The 16776-nt window shown below is 45.6% G+C and overlaps 1 protein-coding gene across 3 annotated transcripts in view; it reads left to right on the plus strand.

Annotated features, from left to right (window-relative positions):
- The window catches only part of Scml4 (Scm polycomb group protein like 4), a 102538-nt gene extending 90497 nt beyond the window's left edge, over window positions 1-12041 (plus strand). For all 3 annotated transcript variants that reach the window (XM_040283163.2, XM_040283164.2, XM_021729720.3), the window contains 2 exons: window positions 8103-8248; window positions 10624-12041. In XM_040283163.2, coding sequence (XP_040139097.2) covers window positions 8103-8248; window positions 10624-10749 — 272 coding nt within the window. In that variant the 3' untranslated portion in view covers window positions 10750-12041. The remainder of the gene's footprint in view (window positions 1-8102; window positions 8249-10623) is intronic.
- The last annotated feature ends 4735 nt before the right edge of the window (window positions 12042-16776 follow it).

Genomic DNA, 16776 nt, shown 5'->3' on the forward strand with positions numbered 1-16776 from the left:
GTAATCACAGGACACCCTGCTAAATGAATTTATCCTAATCCTTGGAGTATTGCTACTTCTTGAAAAAGGAGATAGGTACTCTGTCTGCCACTCACATTGATGAAATCTCAGGCCCTGTCATAAATGCAGAGTTCCAAGCAATGACAGGGAGGCACAGTTTGGTTAGAGAGAACTTCTGTCACTCCCTCAAGAATTGTGGGCTCCATCTCAGTCCACCTGGTGACGCTGGATTCAGAGAATTCAGGTTCCTTCAAGAGTCTCAGAGTAGCTCCCCTTCCCCCAGCCCCTCAGTGCCTCCTTCTAGTTGGGCCTGGGATGACCTCCTTCTTCATCTCACCCCCAGTCTCCCAGCTATTTGTTCTCCTGGAATTAGACCCTGATTGAGTAATCTCAATAGGCAGCTACTGGAGGAGAAGCCCTGACCCTCCCTCTGGACCTGGCTCTTGGAACACCCGCTCTCCACGGGATCCCCATCTGTATCCAGGAGAGCCCCACAAGCTCAGGACTTCTCTCTCTCAAGGTCTTAGTGAGATTGGAGAGAGAGAGAGAGAGAGAGAGAGAGAGAGAGAGAGAGAGAGAGAGAGAGAGCGAGCCCACCAGTTCCTGCTGCTTTCCACTCTGCAAACCCATAATTGCATCCTGAATACAGGTGCATCCTTTTTGCAATTTAGAAATATTACCGAGATCCTTTCTTGAGACCCTGGACATCAGAGTTGTTCACCAATAACAACTGCCCCTGGATGGAACAGTTGAAGGGACACTTTGTGAAGCACTGGGGATATGAACCCCTTCCATGCTCAAAGATTCCACTGAGCCACGGCCTTCTGCAGGGTGCTAATGAAACTACCAGAAAAAAACCACTCAGCCATGCAGTACCAGCAATGAGATGGAGAAAGTGGGCCAGGGGGAGGGAGGCAGAGGGCAATGCCAAGAGTCTCCAAATTCACTTTCCACTCTGTTCACATTTCATTGGCCAGAACTTACAGAGCCACTAGCTGCAAGGGATGCTAGGAAGTGTGGTTTCTATTCCAGGCAACCATGATTCAGATGGAAATCGAAGATTCTATTACAAAGGAAGACGTGGGGAAAAGATATTGGATAGGCAATTGGCAGTGTCAGCAACACCTGATTAGAAATGTTCATTTCCTCCATTTTTCCTCCCGTGGCACTTTGTTTTATCACGTGTAGTTCATATTCTGTCCTGCCCATGGTAGAGACCAGACCCTCAGCTTCGCAAAGTCTCTCAATAATTTTTTAATTCCTATGAACCCCAGCAAAGCATGGCTTGTTAGAGGCTATTTATTGGGCACCTATTCTAAGCCATTTTCCACACACTATTTAAGATTTATTGGCAATTATGTTTATAATTTATTATTGTTAAGTAATTAATTTTATGATATCCAACTTAGTGAGGCTCAAGAGGTCAATCAGTTGTTGGGCCATTGACTTCAACAGATTTCAAATTTTGTGTCTTTTAAAACTGCCCCAGGAATCTCTCAACTGCCCTGAGGGTTTCAAGGATTCCTTCTGAAATTCTAAAGGATGGAGAAGAAGGGACAAGAGCATTCAGATCTCCAGGCCCCCTACCCCTCTCTTTAACCAGGGCCTCTTCACATTTGCAGAGCAGGTTTCTATGAGTGCTTTGCTTGAACAAAATTTGCATAGCTAAAAATGTTCAGAAACCAAGAAATTTCACCATGTTGAATCAAGTGGCAGTTTAATGAAACTACCAGAAAACTACCACCCGTCTTCTCACACATACCCCACCTACTCTTCAGCCTGGACCCCGACGGGGTGTCCTCCAGAGGCTTATTAAGGTTTTCTCTTGCTCAAAGTACTGTTCAGCATCGCTCTGAAATTGCATCCCAAGTGAACTCAGTAGGCATCAGGAAACCATATCTCTTTCAGAAGGTTTAACCCAAGTCCTTTAACCCTGGAAGAAACCTAGAAATGGATTTTCTCCCTATGGTGCTAATCAAAATGGTTTAAAACCACAGAAGCCAGAAAACTGCATGAGGCTGCAGGCAGGAGGGGGGGTATCGATGACATGACAAATTTCTCAGCCTCCTTCCCTCTCTTGTGAATACTTACGCCGGCCTCCTGTTGCCTTGATGTATCTGCCTACCTCTGCTGCCAGCGGGCTCCGAAGGTGCATGTGCATGGGGCACGTTTCCCTGGTACATGCTGAGTCTCGGGTGAATCTTTGGGAGCTCTTCCCTGTCTCTTAGCCAAGATCCCATCACTAAGAGCTCTAAAGAGGTTTCAGATAGCAAAAGCTGTCTGACTTTTTTATTTAACAGAACATGCTATAGAACTCCCAGCCCCAACTTGGTCCAAGATTCAGAATCAAGAAACAAAATACATCTGACATTGTTATCGCAGCCCAAATGCTTCCTGTGGGTTGGGTTTTGCTTCCACGGCATTGGGTGAATATGTTTGTCAGCTCTTCATCGCTGTGACAAATACCTGAGGAAATCAACTTATTGGAAGAAAGATTTATCCTGGCTCGTGGCTTCAGAGATTTCAGTCTGTAGTCAGTGGGCTCCATCGCTCGGGCCTGAGGTGAGGGAGAACAGCAAGGCAGAGAATGTAGCCAATTAGAACTGCTCAGCTCATGGCAGCCCAGAAGCGGAGAGCAAGAGGAAGCAGCAAAGGATAAGATCTGCTTTTCCAGGGCACAGCCCAGTGGTCACTGTTTCCTCCAGCCAGGCCCTCCCTCCTACAGTTTCCACCATCTCCTAATAATGTTATCCAATTATTAATCCACCAGTGGATGAATTCCTCGATGAGGTCAGAGCCCTCAGAGGACAATCATTTCCCAGATTCCCCACCTCTCAACACGGCTGCTACTGAGGAACCAAGCCTTTGACACATGAGACTTTAGAGAACATTCCAGAGCCAAACCACAACAGTGAGCAAAAGAAACAATTCAGCTAGAAAGAGAAGAATGAGGGCGCTTGATGTGAGGGGGTGGAGGACAAAAGGGTGGGAAGGGCTCATTCATTCTGGGGAAAGAAAAGAATTTGTACAGGGACTGTGGGGGAAATCATGCTGGAAGATTTGGGGGGTCCATGTGAAACAGATGGGGCTTTACTCTGTAAAAATAGTAGACCAGATATTTCCGGAATGGAGATGTGACCTGATGGCCATGGAATTAGAAAGACCAATTTACTAGTTGTCGGCGTCGTCTTCTTCGTTTTGAGTGACATATGAGAAAAAGAATGGCAATGAGTTTTTTCTCAATTCTGTCTAGTCCATATTTTACAAAATTATTCCATTTAATCCTCACAAGAGCCCAAGATGGCAGGTGCTTCTACAGTTGAGGCAATAAGACTCAGAGAGCTTTGGGTCATCCTAGCAACAAATACTTATTGAGCACCATAGGCCAGGGACTCTTCTCAGATCTGAAGATAGAGCTGTGAACAAGGCAGACTGGGCCCTGTTCAGAGTATGCAATGCCAGACAGATGTTAACAAAATTACTGCACAAATTTCATCACTACTGGGATTATTGCTGTAAAGGAAAAGTGTGAGTATCAGATGGAAAGGGGGTGACGGAGCCTTGTCTTGGGAGTCAGGAAGGGCTCCTCAGAGAAGTGACAGTGGCATCCGTCAGAATGGGCAGCAGCTGCAAGCTGAGGGGGCAATGGGAAGGAGGGGTGGCTGGAGGCTCCCCCAGATGTCATGTTGCTTGCTAGTGGGTTGCAGTGTTGCTGGTGGCTAAGGAAGAGTCCGACCTAGCTCAGCTATCTTCAAGCTGCGGCCTCTCCTCTCTAGAGGCAGCCTCAGTCCTCACCACTGGTTGGGTGGCTGGTTTTGAAGGATTAAAAGAAAGACCGGCTTAAAATCTAAGGAGTGGCCAATCTCTTTCTTGCGTCTCTTACTCAGTGTCTTGTAAATAAGAAAACAGAAATAGTGAAAAATAACACTGTTTCAAGCCACCTGATTTTGCCTAGATTATGGGCTAGCTTGGGCACCTCATAGACTTTACACAGCCTTATTTCCAGGAAGGCTGCCCTGTACAGAAACCAGGTCACTAAGAGATGCTGGGAACAGATCCACCCTCTCCTTCCCTTCCAGCACCCTGGCCCCTTCCCACCAGCTCCAGCTCAGAGAGACCAAGGAGCGACTAGGGCTTGTAACAGCCAAGAAAGGGTAGCTGAGGAAGGGTCCTATGGAAGACCATGGACCTCCCTTCAAGATGCTTCTTGTCAGGTTCCAGCACTGTGCCTCATAGTCACTCGAGTCATAAAACACTCTTGGGAAGCCACAAATGATATTCACAACTTACAGATGAAGAAACTGAGGCCCATAGAGAATGATCTGAGCCAAAAAGGGGCTAGAAACTTCCCCAGTGTCACCAGCTGGTAGTGCGGAGGATCACCCAGCACCATGGGTGGGAGAAACCGTAGAGATCCTGCCAAGCACCCTTCTTACAAGCGGAGAAGCCCAGGGATGGTCACGTGGCGCTGGGTGGCAGAGATTTCTGACTCCGAGCTCATTGTTCATTCCACTCTCCCACAGGACTCCATTGTTAGCTAAATTTTCCTCTGAATTATGAATGAGCAAAAGGCAATTATGTGTGTGCTGTGGGAATGTGCAAGACGAGGGAGATTCACACACATGGTGCGAGTACCTGTGCTGGGGAGGGGGCTGGGACTGCTCTTAAACCCTGACTCACGGATGTTCCATTTCTGCTAACTGTGGGTTCAGCTTTAGAAACAAGAAGATTTAATTATGCATCCATTCACCATTGGGTTTCACTTTTCATGCCTCCGCAGCCCACCCTCCAGCGACAAGCGCAAGCCCGCAGTTCTCCGCGCTGCAGGACGCTGCGGTCCCATAAGGCGCGCAGCGAGCGCGCACTTTGCTCTCCTGGATCCGCGGAGGAGCAAGATTTGTTCAGTCCATGGCGGCTTACCATTGCGCTTACCAGCACATCTGCCTGCCCTGGTTATGTCGGGCTGGACCCATCTGTCTTCCTGACACCTTTGCAGCAGCTGGAAGTGGGGGGAAGGCGGTGGTGTATTTATTTTCTTTCTGAGCACAGAGCGCTGGGTAAAGGCTTTGCAAACCGGCTGCTGGAAAGTTCCATATTTCTTCCTTCTAGAGCGAGTTTATGTGCTTTGGATCAGGAGCAACTCCCAAGGTGTGACTTAGGCTTCCTGCTGCTCTCTGCCTTGTTTGACTAACAGGCTCCCCTAGAAAACACTCCCGCCAGCCTGGCTGCCGTGGCTCCACCTGGAAAAGTGAAAAAATGCTCGCACCAGGCACCAGATACCACTAACACACACAGTCACCCCGAGAGCCTCCTCCTTGAGGCCAAACCAGCCCCTCTGCCTGGCCTGCCGGCTGTGGCTGATGGGAAACATCTCCCTGACCTCGCTCAAAGGACCCTAGGATCCTGGGGATGATGCTATTAATTGGTCTGGTTTCTCCCCCTTCCTGTCAAACACAGGAAATTAGATTTGACCTTTGCTCTGATCACTCTAGAATCATTCTTGGACTAAAGACTTCCCGCCTTTGTAGTCAGAGCATCTATTACTGCCCTGATTAACGCGCGAGCTCTGATGGGCGGGCCCCAAAGGCAAATGCGATTTCCGTGATTTCTGGTCCCCATGTTGAGTGCAGATGTCTTTAAATGGAGTGAAATCATCTTTAATAAGCATGCATCAGCATTCAGATGGCTCTGGGGTACATTAACAGTTTCCCAGCAATATGCCCCATGCCAAACCACCTTATGGGACCCTTCCAGATCCAACAAGGAAAAAGCAGGAAAAATCTCAAAGTAAATCCAATTCTCAACCAAACCATTATGTATTTAGGATAGACTCAGAAATGTGATGCTGTTTTTTTCTCAGCACTAATGGAGCACCCGGCACTTCTCAGGCATAGTAAGAGGAGAAGGGAAAAAGAGAAGACAACCACTTTACCCTGAGATTAAAGAAACAAGCAAATGCTTCTCAACTTCTGACTTAAGTTATTCTGTAGGGAAGCTGCTTCACTATTCAGAGCCTCCACCTTTTCCTAGCCTTAAAATAGGATTAAGGATCACCACTACAAGGCTTTGGTATACAAATTACCTGTTTTTGCAAAGTGTGTTGATTCATTTCACATTTATCAAACCCACATTTCAAATATACTTACTCTACTTAGATCCACGGCAGAGTCAAAGTAATGTCTAACACCTATAATAAGAAGGTCTCTGCCAGGTACAGTGAGCATGTCTGCAACTCCAGCGACTTGGGAGGCTGAGGCAGGAGGATCACAAGTTTGAAGCCAGCCTCAATAACTTAGTCAGGCTCTGTCTCAAAATTTTAAAAAATAATAATAAATAAATAAAAGGGGTTAGGGGTGTAGGTCAGTGGCAATGTACTCCTGGGTTCAATACTAGTACTGCAAGAAAAAAAAAATCACATTTGTGTTTTTCACTAAACATTTCATCGAGGACCAGGGACATAAATGTCTGTGGAATAAATGGAAGGAATCCTCAGGAAAGTAACATTTAACTGGAGGTTCTAGAAAAGGGACAAATAATTGTACTACAAAGCAGAATGTGGAAAGCATTCTAAGGTAAGAACAAGTCAAGGTTCAGGATGAAGTGGGGGGGGGGGCAGGTGACATTCAGACAGCAGGAAGAGAGTGACATTGTTCACCAGAGAGCAGGTGTTACCTGGGCTTCAAGGGCTGCGGGACATCAGTGGGAAGGAGAGATGGCAAATGTCTCTTAGAGACAAGTCAAAGCACCAGCTGCGAGTGCAGAAGGGAGGCTAGGGGACTTTGGGCATGGCAGGTGTGCCCAGATGAGGTGCTCAGGAAAGCAGGGGAGCAGGCTGGGCACCTCCTCCCTCCCTAGAGCACCTGCTGGCCTGTCCCTTTTCAGCCCCCACTCTTGCTCCTCCAGCTGGAGAGTGCTGCTATTTTACATCTGATTATTGAATCATGACCAAAAAATTACTATCAGGGAGTGGCTCCAGGATCTAACCCTATGTTTCTGCCACCAAAGCTCTTCTCCCCCTCCATCTAGCAAGAAACGGAATTACTGTAACTGGAGATAGCCTTGACCTTGAGGAAAGTGGAGACCCATTGGGAAATCACTGCAGGGGTTGCTAAGAGGTTCTTACCCAGGGTTTGGCAGAGAATGGAAGAGACTAGCACAGGAGGTATCCTCCCAAGAGTTTGTGATAATTAAGTGTGGGAGGGGGCAAAGAAGCAGGAGGTGGTTTCAGAAATGGGGGAGATAAGAAGGTGGCTTTAGGGAAAGAGGATGAGTTTATTTGGGACATACACCCCCAAAGCCAACCCTTAAATATTGCCAGGCATCTAAATCATTCCTTTCTCCCTCCCTTCTTTGCCTGGCTTGGCCTCACTTACCTACCGCAAGATCAAGGTAATGATATTCCTGTGTTATTACCATTTCTCCAGGATCAGCTATGGACCAGACAAAGGGTTAGGCCAAGGAATTCACAGTGTAGTGGAGATTTTCAAGGTGCTCTGACAGCCTTGCAGGACAGTGGGGGCAATGGGTGTGTCCCTGGGGCAGTAAATGAAGTGACATTGTCTTTCTGCATGTGCTCACAAGGCTGGACCACCCACAGTCAAGACTTCCAAGTATAGGGTAGCAGATTTGTCCCACAGAGATGAAAAACCAGGCCCCAAAGGTCCCTCAATTCTGCCCTGTTTTGATCATCTCAGTGTGAAGCCAAAGGTGGCTGAGAGGGCCCCAAGCCCTTTTACCTCACAGACCTACAGAGGCCACTTTGGACGTTCATCTTGACTCATTTCCCCTGGTCACCAGTCATAGGGGCCCACGGAGAGAACTGAGCAGAAAGGGTCTTGGAAACTCTTAAGTCAGAATGTCAGCCTGTTTGTTTAAGGAGAGCCGTTTTCTGGTGCTTCCTCCCCAGGCCACACAGAGGGCTTTCGCATAGATGGGCAGTGCTGGCTTCCTGTGCCCCGCTGCTCCTGGCAGAGCAGCCCCTCGGGATTGGAGGGCACTGAGGACCCCCTCCCAGGCCAGGTGGGGTCAGGCAGCCCCAGGCAGGGGCTGAATCCTCAGTCCTACTGGCTCACGGTCTCCCTGTCTCTGCTCATCCCACTCAGCCTCGAGCCCTTCTCCAGATGCCCAGGATGCCAGACGGCCCAGGAGCAGAAACCCCTCCACCTGGACCGTGGAGGATGTGGTCTGGTTTGTGAGAGACGCCGACCCGCAGGCTCTAGGGCCTCACGTGGAGCTCTTCCGAAAGCACGTACGCAAGGGGTGGCCTGGCCAGGACCGGTGGGGTGTTGGGGACATAGAAGGAGGATGCTGGAGGGTCTGGACTCAGCCGGAGGGGTACCCTCGAGGGAGCCCGAGATGAGAGAGACAGCTGCAAACACAGGCTTCTCAGAGCAGAACAACCACTTGGTTTTGTTTTAAGGGATATTTGTCCCATCTGTTCTCTCATTTGGGCCTTCATCGGGAGTGCCTGTTTTCCTGCCTCTCCATCCATCTGTCTGTGCATTCAACAGTCATTTATAGCACACCTACAATACGCCAGGCGAACTGTAATAGTGCCTGTTCCTAAACTGCTTTGAGGATTAAATGAGAAAATGCACATAAAGTGTTTAGCATGATGTACGGCTCATGGGTAGACCGCAGTTAACAAGTATTGTGACAATTATTTCAGCAATTCTGAATTATGTCAAGATGGTAAATGAATAAAAGGTAAGAATTAAAATATTTTACCTGCCACACTTACCATGTTAGTTCTGTATCGTTACCATGACTAATTACCACAGATAGAGTGGCTGAAACAATCCAAGTTTCTTATCTCACAGTTCCATAGGTCAGGAGCCTGGCCTGGGTCTCCCTGGGCTAAGCGGTAGGGTTGGCAGGGCAACGTTCCTTTCTGGATGTTCTAGGGAACATCTATTTACTTGCCTTTTCTGGCATCGAGATCCACTCTCTTTCCTTTGTATCCCCCCAACATCGTCTTTCAAGCCAGTGACATCAAGCTGAATCCTTCTCAGGTTGCCCTCTCCACAGTCCTTCTTCTGATTTCTTTTCTTTTCTTTTTTTTTCTTTTTTTGATCCCAGGGATTGAACCCAGGGGTGCTTAACCACTGAGCCACATCCCCAGCTCTTTTTTTTATATTTTATTTTGACACAGAGTCTTGCTGCATTGCTAAGTGTCTCACTAAGTTGCTGAAGCTGGCTCTGAACTTGCGATCCTCCTGCCTCAGCCTTCAAAGCCACTGGGACCACAGGCATGTGATCCACTGCGCCCCACTCTTCCACTTTTAAGGATCCTTGCGATTACATTGCTCCCATCCCAGAATCCAGGTTGATCTCCCTACTTCAAAGTCAGCTGATTGGCAACTTCATCCCACCCGCAACCTTAGTTCCCTTCACCATGTCACCTAACATGTTCATAGATTCCATAAATTAGGATATAGACATCTTAGAGGAGGGCATTATTCTGTTTGTTACGGTAATATTTTTTCCCCTCCCTAACCCTTATTTTTACTTAATGATTCTGTCATAAAATCACACTCTCAGATCTGAGAATGGTCCTTAACTTGGTACCCACATTTTATCTGGCATATATTTGACTTACCTGACAACAGTGAACAAAGATCAGGGAGCACAGGGGAGGCTGCACTTAAATGGACTTGGCAGGGGGCATCTGGCTGTCTTCCCAGGGTGATAGAAGAGGGTAGGAGTCTAAGAGTGGGATAAAGAGGGAACATTAGGAAATGGGGCTCCTGGGAGGGGCCCACAGATGAGTTCCCCCCCCCCGTCATTGTATCAGGAACATAGAGAGTGAATGACCAAAAGATGGTGGTCCATCAATACTGGCTGCTGGACAGACATATGAGAGGGGCTGATGACCCTTGTTCCTCTGTGTCTCTTCTCCCCACAAGACCACCCAATAGGAGAACACTACCCTTTGTCTCTAGTGACCTAGTAAACAGCACTCTAGTGAGCAAGGAATCCCAGTCTGGCTAGGTACATAAATGCCATGTGCATTCTGGAGAGTTACCATTTCCAGAGACAAATCGAAGCTACACCAGGACTTTAAAGAATTAGCTCACTCCCTTAGTAGTTTTGGGGTGAATCAGGCATATTATTTACTGTATACCATCTTGTATAATTCACAAGGCCAAAAAACACCTGAAATTCCTCATAGAATTGGCAGTTAATCTGTAAATTGGCTAAAAGTATCTGGGCCTCCAAGAAGTCAGTGACAAAATGATTGGAAGTCAGGGTCTCATGCCAGCATCTGGAATGGAATGGAGAGGCAACCTCTGGTTTCCGGTATAATGGATTTCACTTTTTGCTCTGTTATCCCTTGATTGGATGACAAACACCATCCGTGGGATATTGGGAACATAGGTGGGGTTATGTTTGATACCTTCAATCAGGAATATTCAATTTAGCAGATGATTCCAGGTGGATAATGGGAAGAGAAGCACAGAGTATTTGTTTGCTTTAATTTTTCTAAGGATCTTGCTCTGTAAATAAACCCATTTGCTCTTGCTACATCCCTTGAGCATACCTTAACTTAAGCAACCATCTGATTACTCTATCTCCTGGGTTTTCTTTTCTTTTTCTTCTTTATTTTCTGATTCTTTCCACCAGGAGATTGATGGCAATGCCCTATTGTTGCTGAAGAGTGACATGATCATGAAGTACCTAGGCCTGAAGCTGGGACCCGCGCTGAAACTCTGCTACCACATTGACAAGCTGAAACAAGCCAAGTTCTGAAGATCTTTAAAAGATAGAAGCTGAGCCCAAGACAACGAACTCAAGACTATCTTCTGCCTTACCAACATCCAGCCAACATCATGAAATAGGTTCTCTTCTTAAAATTAACAGCCACAATGACTTGATCTTTTTTATAGAAAGAGTGTATCTTCGCCTTTAAAAAAAAAAAAATTCTACCTGGCTCTTTTTAAAAGGCTCATCTATGTTAATGATTTGCCAAAAAATTACCAAAAGCCTATTATTTTTAACATTCCTTGATTTGTTGGTCACTCTTAGAGTGGGTGCTATCTGTATAATGAGAGAGAGTGGGGAACTGAATGCTGTCACCTAAGGAGAGCCCCAGAGGGTTCCAAGGATGTGAGAAGGACTTGTCCCTGCAGGGACATCCACCTCAGCACCACCTGCCTCTGTTCTCACCCAGGGACCCATCAGTGTGAGCCTTGCTGGATTCAGCTCTGAGGGTGACTGCCTCGCCTTGCACTATCTGGAAAACTTGAATTCTTTTGCTTTCTGAAAAAGAGGAAGAAAGATCTTTTCTGTTCGCACTTATCTGAAGTACTGTGTTGTCCCACTAGAGGGCAGACTGCTAATGAAATTTCAGGACCCTTGACTGCAGCCGGATGCTTATTCAGAACTCAGTGTCTGGCCTGGGGTTTCTTTGAATAAAATCTAGCCTATACAGGGAATTTATCCCACACATTGCAACTTGGGAAGAAATTGTCATCTAGAGGGTTCTAATTCACATCCAAGCATTATTGACTGGCTGATACACAACAGCAAAAGAAAGAATTTGGAAGCGTGCTCTGCCCAGATGGGGCTTTAGAGTTCCTTCCTTTCCAGAGTCCTTACTGAGGTGTTGATGTGTTGTCATGTCGAAGATTCTTAGTGACATTTAGCCATGGGTGTTTCTTGAAAAAAGGAAAAGAAAAAATGTCTTAACTAAATTTTGAAAATGGAGAGTGTTGATTTCTAGTTGCACTGCTAGATTCTGTAGTCATATCTGTGGCTAATTTTTCTAATCCTCAACAAATACACAGACACGCTATTATTGGGTTTAATTCAATTTACAAATAGGTTTTCCTTCCTCACCGTGAAGTAATAGAAAAAGAATTGATTTTCTACCCCTATGCAGCTGTGTCCAGAGAAGGACGATGAATTCACAATTTACTAGGCAGAAGGATATCCTCTTCTCTGCTATTTATTTTTTTGTAGTATTCTCCTTTCTCTCTCTTTTTTCTTCCGTTTCCTCACTGAATGGGAAACATATCCTCAAAATAAATTCACCTTTTTGATGGGCATGTCCTCTTCCTTAAAAGAACATCTACAGTGTTAGAGATGAAGAGGTGAATATTAGACCTTGCAATCCTTAGGAGGATGCAGGTCAAGAAGAACTCAGGGCCTCTCTGGGCCCAAATTTGAATTATAAAAGGCACAGCTTCATCCAGAATGCAGCCTAAGAGGGGTCTCAGCTGGCAAGTGCAGCCAGGTAGGATCTCAGCTCCCTTACCCCTCCACCAGCTGCCCTTGTACGGAACATGACCTGTATAGCCTTGAGGGTGACCTTGATTGGATTTGCATATGGACTGTCTATGAATCAGAATTTAGATGAGGACCATAAGAAATATTGCATGCCACCTTATTGGGGCCCACTTTGCTGAGAAACATTTGAGAAAGCACATCATAGAAAAATCTCTTTTAGACACACCAGCAGTGACTAGATATAGAGTTTGACAGAGGGGAGGGGAAAAAAATGTTCCAACCCTACCAATGAAATTGAGCAGACAATTTCAGCACAAAACAAAACTTCCCCACATGAGGCCTTGGGTTAGATGTTGAAGTGAGTAACAGATTCTGTCCCTTAAAAGTTTATTAATGCAAAGTGCTCACTCTGAAGTTAGATAACTTCCTTCAAGAAGCTGGGCAGTTGATGTATTCAGAACTGCCAGTGTGAAAACTAGGAGATCCAGAAAATATCCCATGACAACCCAGGTCCTTCACTTTTGTGGGTTTGGTCCAGCCCACGGATATTTATGGTGCCTCTCCTACCAACATATGCTTCCTTTAGACTTTCACATTAAGATCTCAAATATCCTAACCACCCTCACCAGTGCCTCTCTGGCTACAAACACACAAACAATGGTGCCCTCAAGTTCAAATCAGTTCCAAACCATGTCACAGAGATACCTTGGGTAGTTTTCAAGGGGGAAGAGATGTTCCTATTTCAAGCCTAGGGGAAAACTGGAACTGGGTTCCCACGCAACTGCTCTCACCCAGGTGCTGTTTCATTTCACATGAAACTTTCAACAGGCCAGATTGCTGAAGCCATGATATTTAAGGTTTGACTTTAAAAAAAAAAAAAATCTCACTACTCTTAAAATGAATGCTGCCACATCAGAAAAGAACCTGGGGAAGAAATTCTTCTTGCCTGTTTTTGTACCGACATGCAATTAGCTGACCAAATTATTGTGGCAATACTGTAATTATAATTAATTTTCATCCCTCTCAAAAATCTTGTCAAACCAGGCAGCTAAATAGCTTCTCAAATGTAAAACACACCAGGCCATTTTTCTCTAAACAGACTTTAAACGGTCAGGCCATTGGGGTCACACTGGCCCAAATGAAAGCTACTTGGGGACCTCAACTTGACAGATACAGTATTTGTTATTCCATGGCGGTAGCTTGCCTTCAGGTTGTAGTGAATAATGATATAGTTTTGCATAATTCCAAATTAAAGTGTGTGTGTGTGTGTGTGTGTGTGTTCGTGTTCCAAATATTTCCAATTATACTTGTCTGTTAAACACTTGAAAAAAAGGTTGAGACAATTCTGTTGCCTAAGGCATTTTAAATATTTTATGAAGCACATAATTCCCTTTGTGAAGACTTTAAGTAAAAGATGTGTGTGTGTGTGTGTGTGTGTGTGTGTGTGTATCTCCTGCCATTGTAGTCAGAGAGCCTTAGGAAGTGAGAATGTATCAGTGATTTGCATATGCTTGAGTTAAAATGTCTCCCCAGCCTTTCAACAGACGCAGAGCCCCTCAAGTCTTCCTATGGTTGTTATTTCTAAGTGTTGTGCCCTCTTATGCCAGCAGGGTGCGCCTTAGAGGCACCTGGGTGACAGGGTTGGTTCTGGGGTTCTGGGCCTATCCTCCTCAGGCAGCTGACTGGACATGCTATGCCTGGGCTTCAGGGTGACCAAGGAGAGGCCTCATGGGGGACCTCAGGCAAGGGACACTTGTCTGCCTCATTTAGGGTCTACCAGAAAGGACACTGGGTTTCCATGATTTCCCTTCAACAGGCTGCCAGGGATTTTTCCTTTCAACAGAAAAAAAAAAAAAAAAAAAGGATTGAAGAACCCCTCAGGAGAATCCCATATGATATTAAATACGTGGGAAGAAATACTGGGCTGAGGTTGGTTTGCTTAAGAAGGAAACCAGCAAGAAAGGAAATAAAACCATAAATTCCTTAGGCAAATAATAAAAGAGTAGTTATTCTAATCTATCCCGATCCATGATTTGGCAATAACCTATTTTCATATTTATGTGATGTATGGGATATTTCTTATTTTTCTAATTAAAATTGTTTTTTAAAGTATTTTCTGAGATTGCTTTAGGAGAATTTTGTCAAATCTCTGAATAAAACTGGAAATGCCCAAAGGTAACCAGGGACTAAAAATTAGTCATTGTCAAATGTCTTGAAAGATGGAAATATCTGCTCTCTTTCTAAAGAAATGGCCAAGGATTTGTATACGTAAAGCAAGAGGTGAGAACCATCTGATGTGTGCTCAAAAGGACACCCTTCCTAACTCTTCTCCAGAGTGAGTAGAGGAGGGGCTTTGACACACATTTTGTTATATGAGGTTTATTAGGGCTGGGTGTAGCTCAGTGGTAGAATGCTTGCTGCCTAGCATGTGTGAGACTCTCCGGGTTCAACCTCCAGCACTGGAGGGGGGAAAAGCAAAGACACAGGACTGTGTAGGAGTAGATAATTTTAAAATGCGACATTTTGTTAAGGAGAAGGATGCAAACTGTCCTTTTTTTTTTTTTTTTGGTCATAAACACACCCTAAGAACTGAGCACTTGCCCAGCTCTCCTGTTGTCTTGCCATGTGGTTACATCCCTATGGCATGAGAGGACCACACTGAGAACCCCCGAGGGGAATCCAGCAGATGGTCAGACATCCAGAGACCTAGACATTCCTGTTTCCATTTTGAGATGTTAAACTCAGCAGCAGCATCTGCCCACCCCATCCCCCATGGGCCCTGCAGGGGCTCCCAGAGTGTCACTCCCTCAGAGGGCTATCCAAGAGGATCCCTTCACGGACAATTGGAAGCTGGATTTTTGGAAATCTAGCATTTACTTGAAAGAGAATCGCTCTTATTTATTGCCACTAGTTAAAGATTATGGAAACATGTCTGCTAACAATTTGCTTTGTGTAATTTGTTCTAATGCTAATAAGCAACAGCTGGGACACTTCCTGTGGTAAATTCCTTTGTGGTTACAGTGGTATCATCACACACGGACTTCACCAAAATGCTATACTTGGGAAGAACACTCGCTCCTGCTCTCCCAGGCTTTAGGAAATTCCCCTCACTGAGAAGCAGCACTGGGCCACAGCGTATTTTTAGAGGATCATTTGCTTTTCTTCACTCTCTGCTTTCTCAAGATGGGCCCCAGACCTGTGCTCTTAAAATCCTACATCACTCCTGGGGGTTCTTGGCACACTTAGCTTGGAGTTTGATTTCCTACAGAGGAAAAGATGGAAGGTACAGCTTAAGAAGGACACCTTCCTCCATTTCATGGCTGGACAAGGGCGCTGGACCATGAATTGATATCTGCAGGAGACACGCCCCAGAGCCCAGAGCTGAGCGCTGATTCAGTAATCAATTGAATAATGATGCCTGATGTATAGGGACAGCAACATCTTTCTGTCCAGAGTCAACATGTACAACTCAGACTTGCTCTCAGCTGCCATCCCACCATGCTCTGATCCTGAGCGCAGCCACATGGCCTGAGCCTCAGAGTCAGTTCCATGTACTCCATGCCTGTTGAAAAGGCCAGCATACGCATCTTCCACTGGATCCAACTTTAGAACATACCCCTGACTTGTTTTCTAAACAACTCACTATGAAATACAATACCCTCACTGAGTGTTATTTTCCAATAATCATGTGCAGCCAAAGGCTACCTTCCTCAAAAGGAAAAGGAGCTTCCTCAAACCTCACCTCCCCTCCCCCAAGCCCTCAGAGCTGGACCACCTCCCCCACAATACTGAGAAATGGCTATGCCTGATCACTTCCCATTTCAAGGTGTCTCCTCCCTTCGGAAGTGGCTTATTTCTCTGTTGGACAGCTCTGATTGTGAAAAAGTTACTTCTCGGGGAGACAGATGTCTGAGAATCTAACACAGACGTTTGAGATGATGCCAACTCTGAAATTTTTCTCTTTTTAACAGAACTTGTCCATGCAGTAACCAAGTCTATGAAACAAACTGGCATTAGGAATGGGTCCCAGCAATAGGTTGCACTACATGAGGATCCAGGAATGGACCATTTATATAAATGTAGAACTCAGACAGTTCATGGCATCACCTTCATTAGGCTGTCAGGGGGGAAAATGGTGAAATTTTTGTGACCTTATAAAAAGGTGGGGGGATACCTGGGAGGATTTTCAGTGTCATTATAAATCTGTCTATAGTCACATAAGTATATATGGTACATAATGCATAAATCAAGAAGGCCACGTGCCTCATAAACAACTATGAAAAAGGCACTCTGAGATTTGAGGCCCCGTATCTTAATTGTACTCATCAGTGATATAAAGAACTAAGGAAGCTTTAGACAAAAACATGTTATGACTGATGAGAGGAAAGTAAACACAGCCTGTCGTGAATTTATGGAAGAGTGATGCAGTTTATGAACCCACATCCAAGTTAGATCTCGGGCGTGCATGCATGAACAAACATGTATCTGTGAATTAAAACAACAACACTAGGAACTGGGGAAGGTTACAGCAGGGATTGTAAAAGATCT

This window comes from Ictidomys tridecemlineatus, chromosome 8 (genome assembly GCF_052094955.1).
Source record: "Ictidomys tridecemlineatus isolate mIctTri1 chromosome 8, mIctTri1.hap1, whole genome shotgun sequence".
NCBI lineage: Eukaryota > Metazoa > Chordata > Mammalia > Rodentia > Sciuridae > Ictidomys > Ictidomys tridecemlineatus.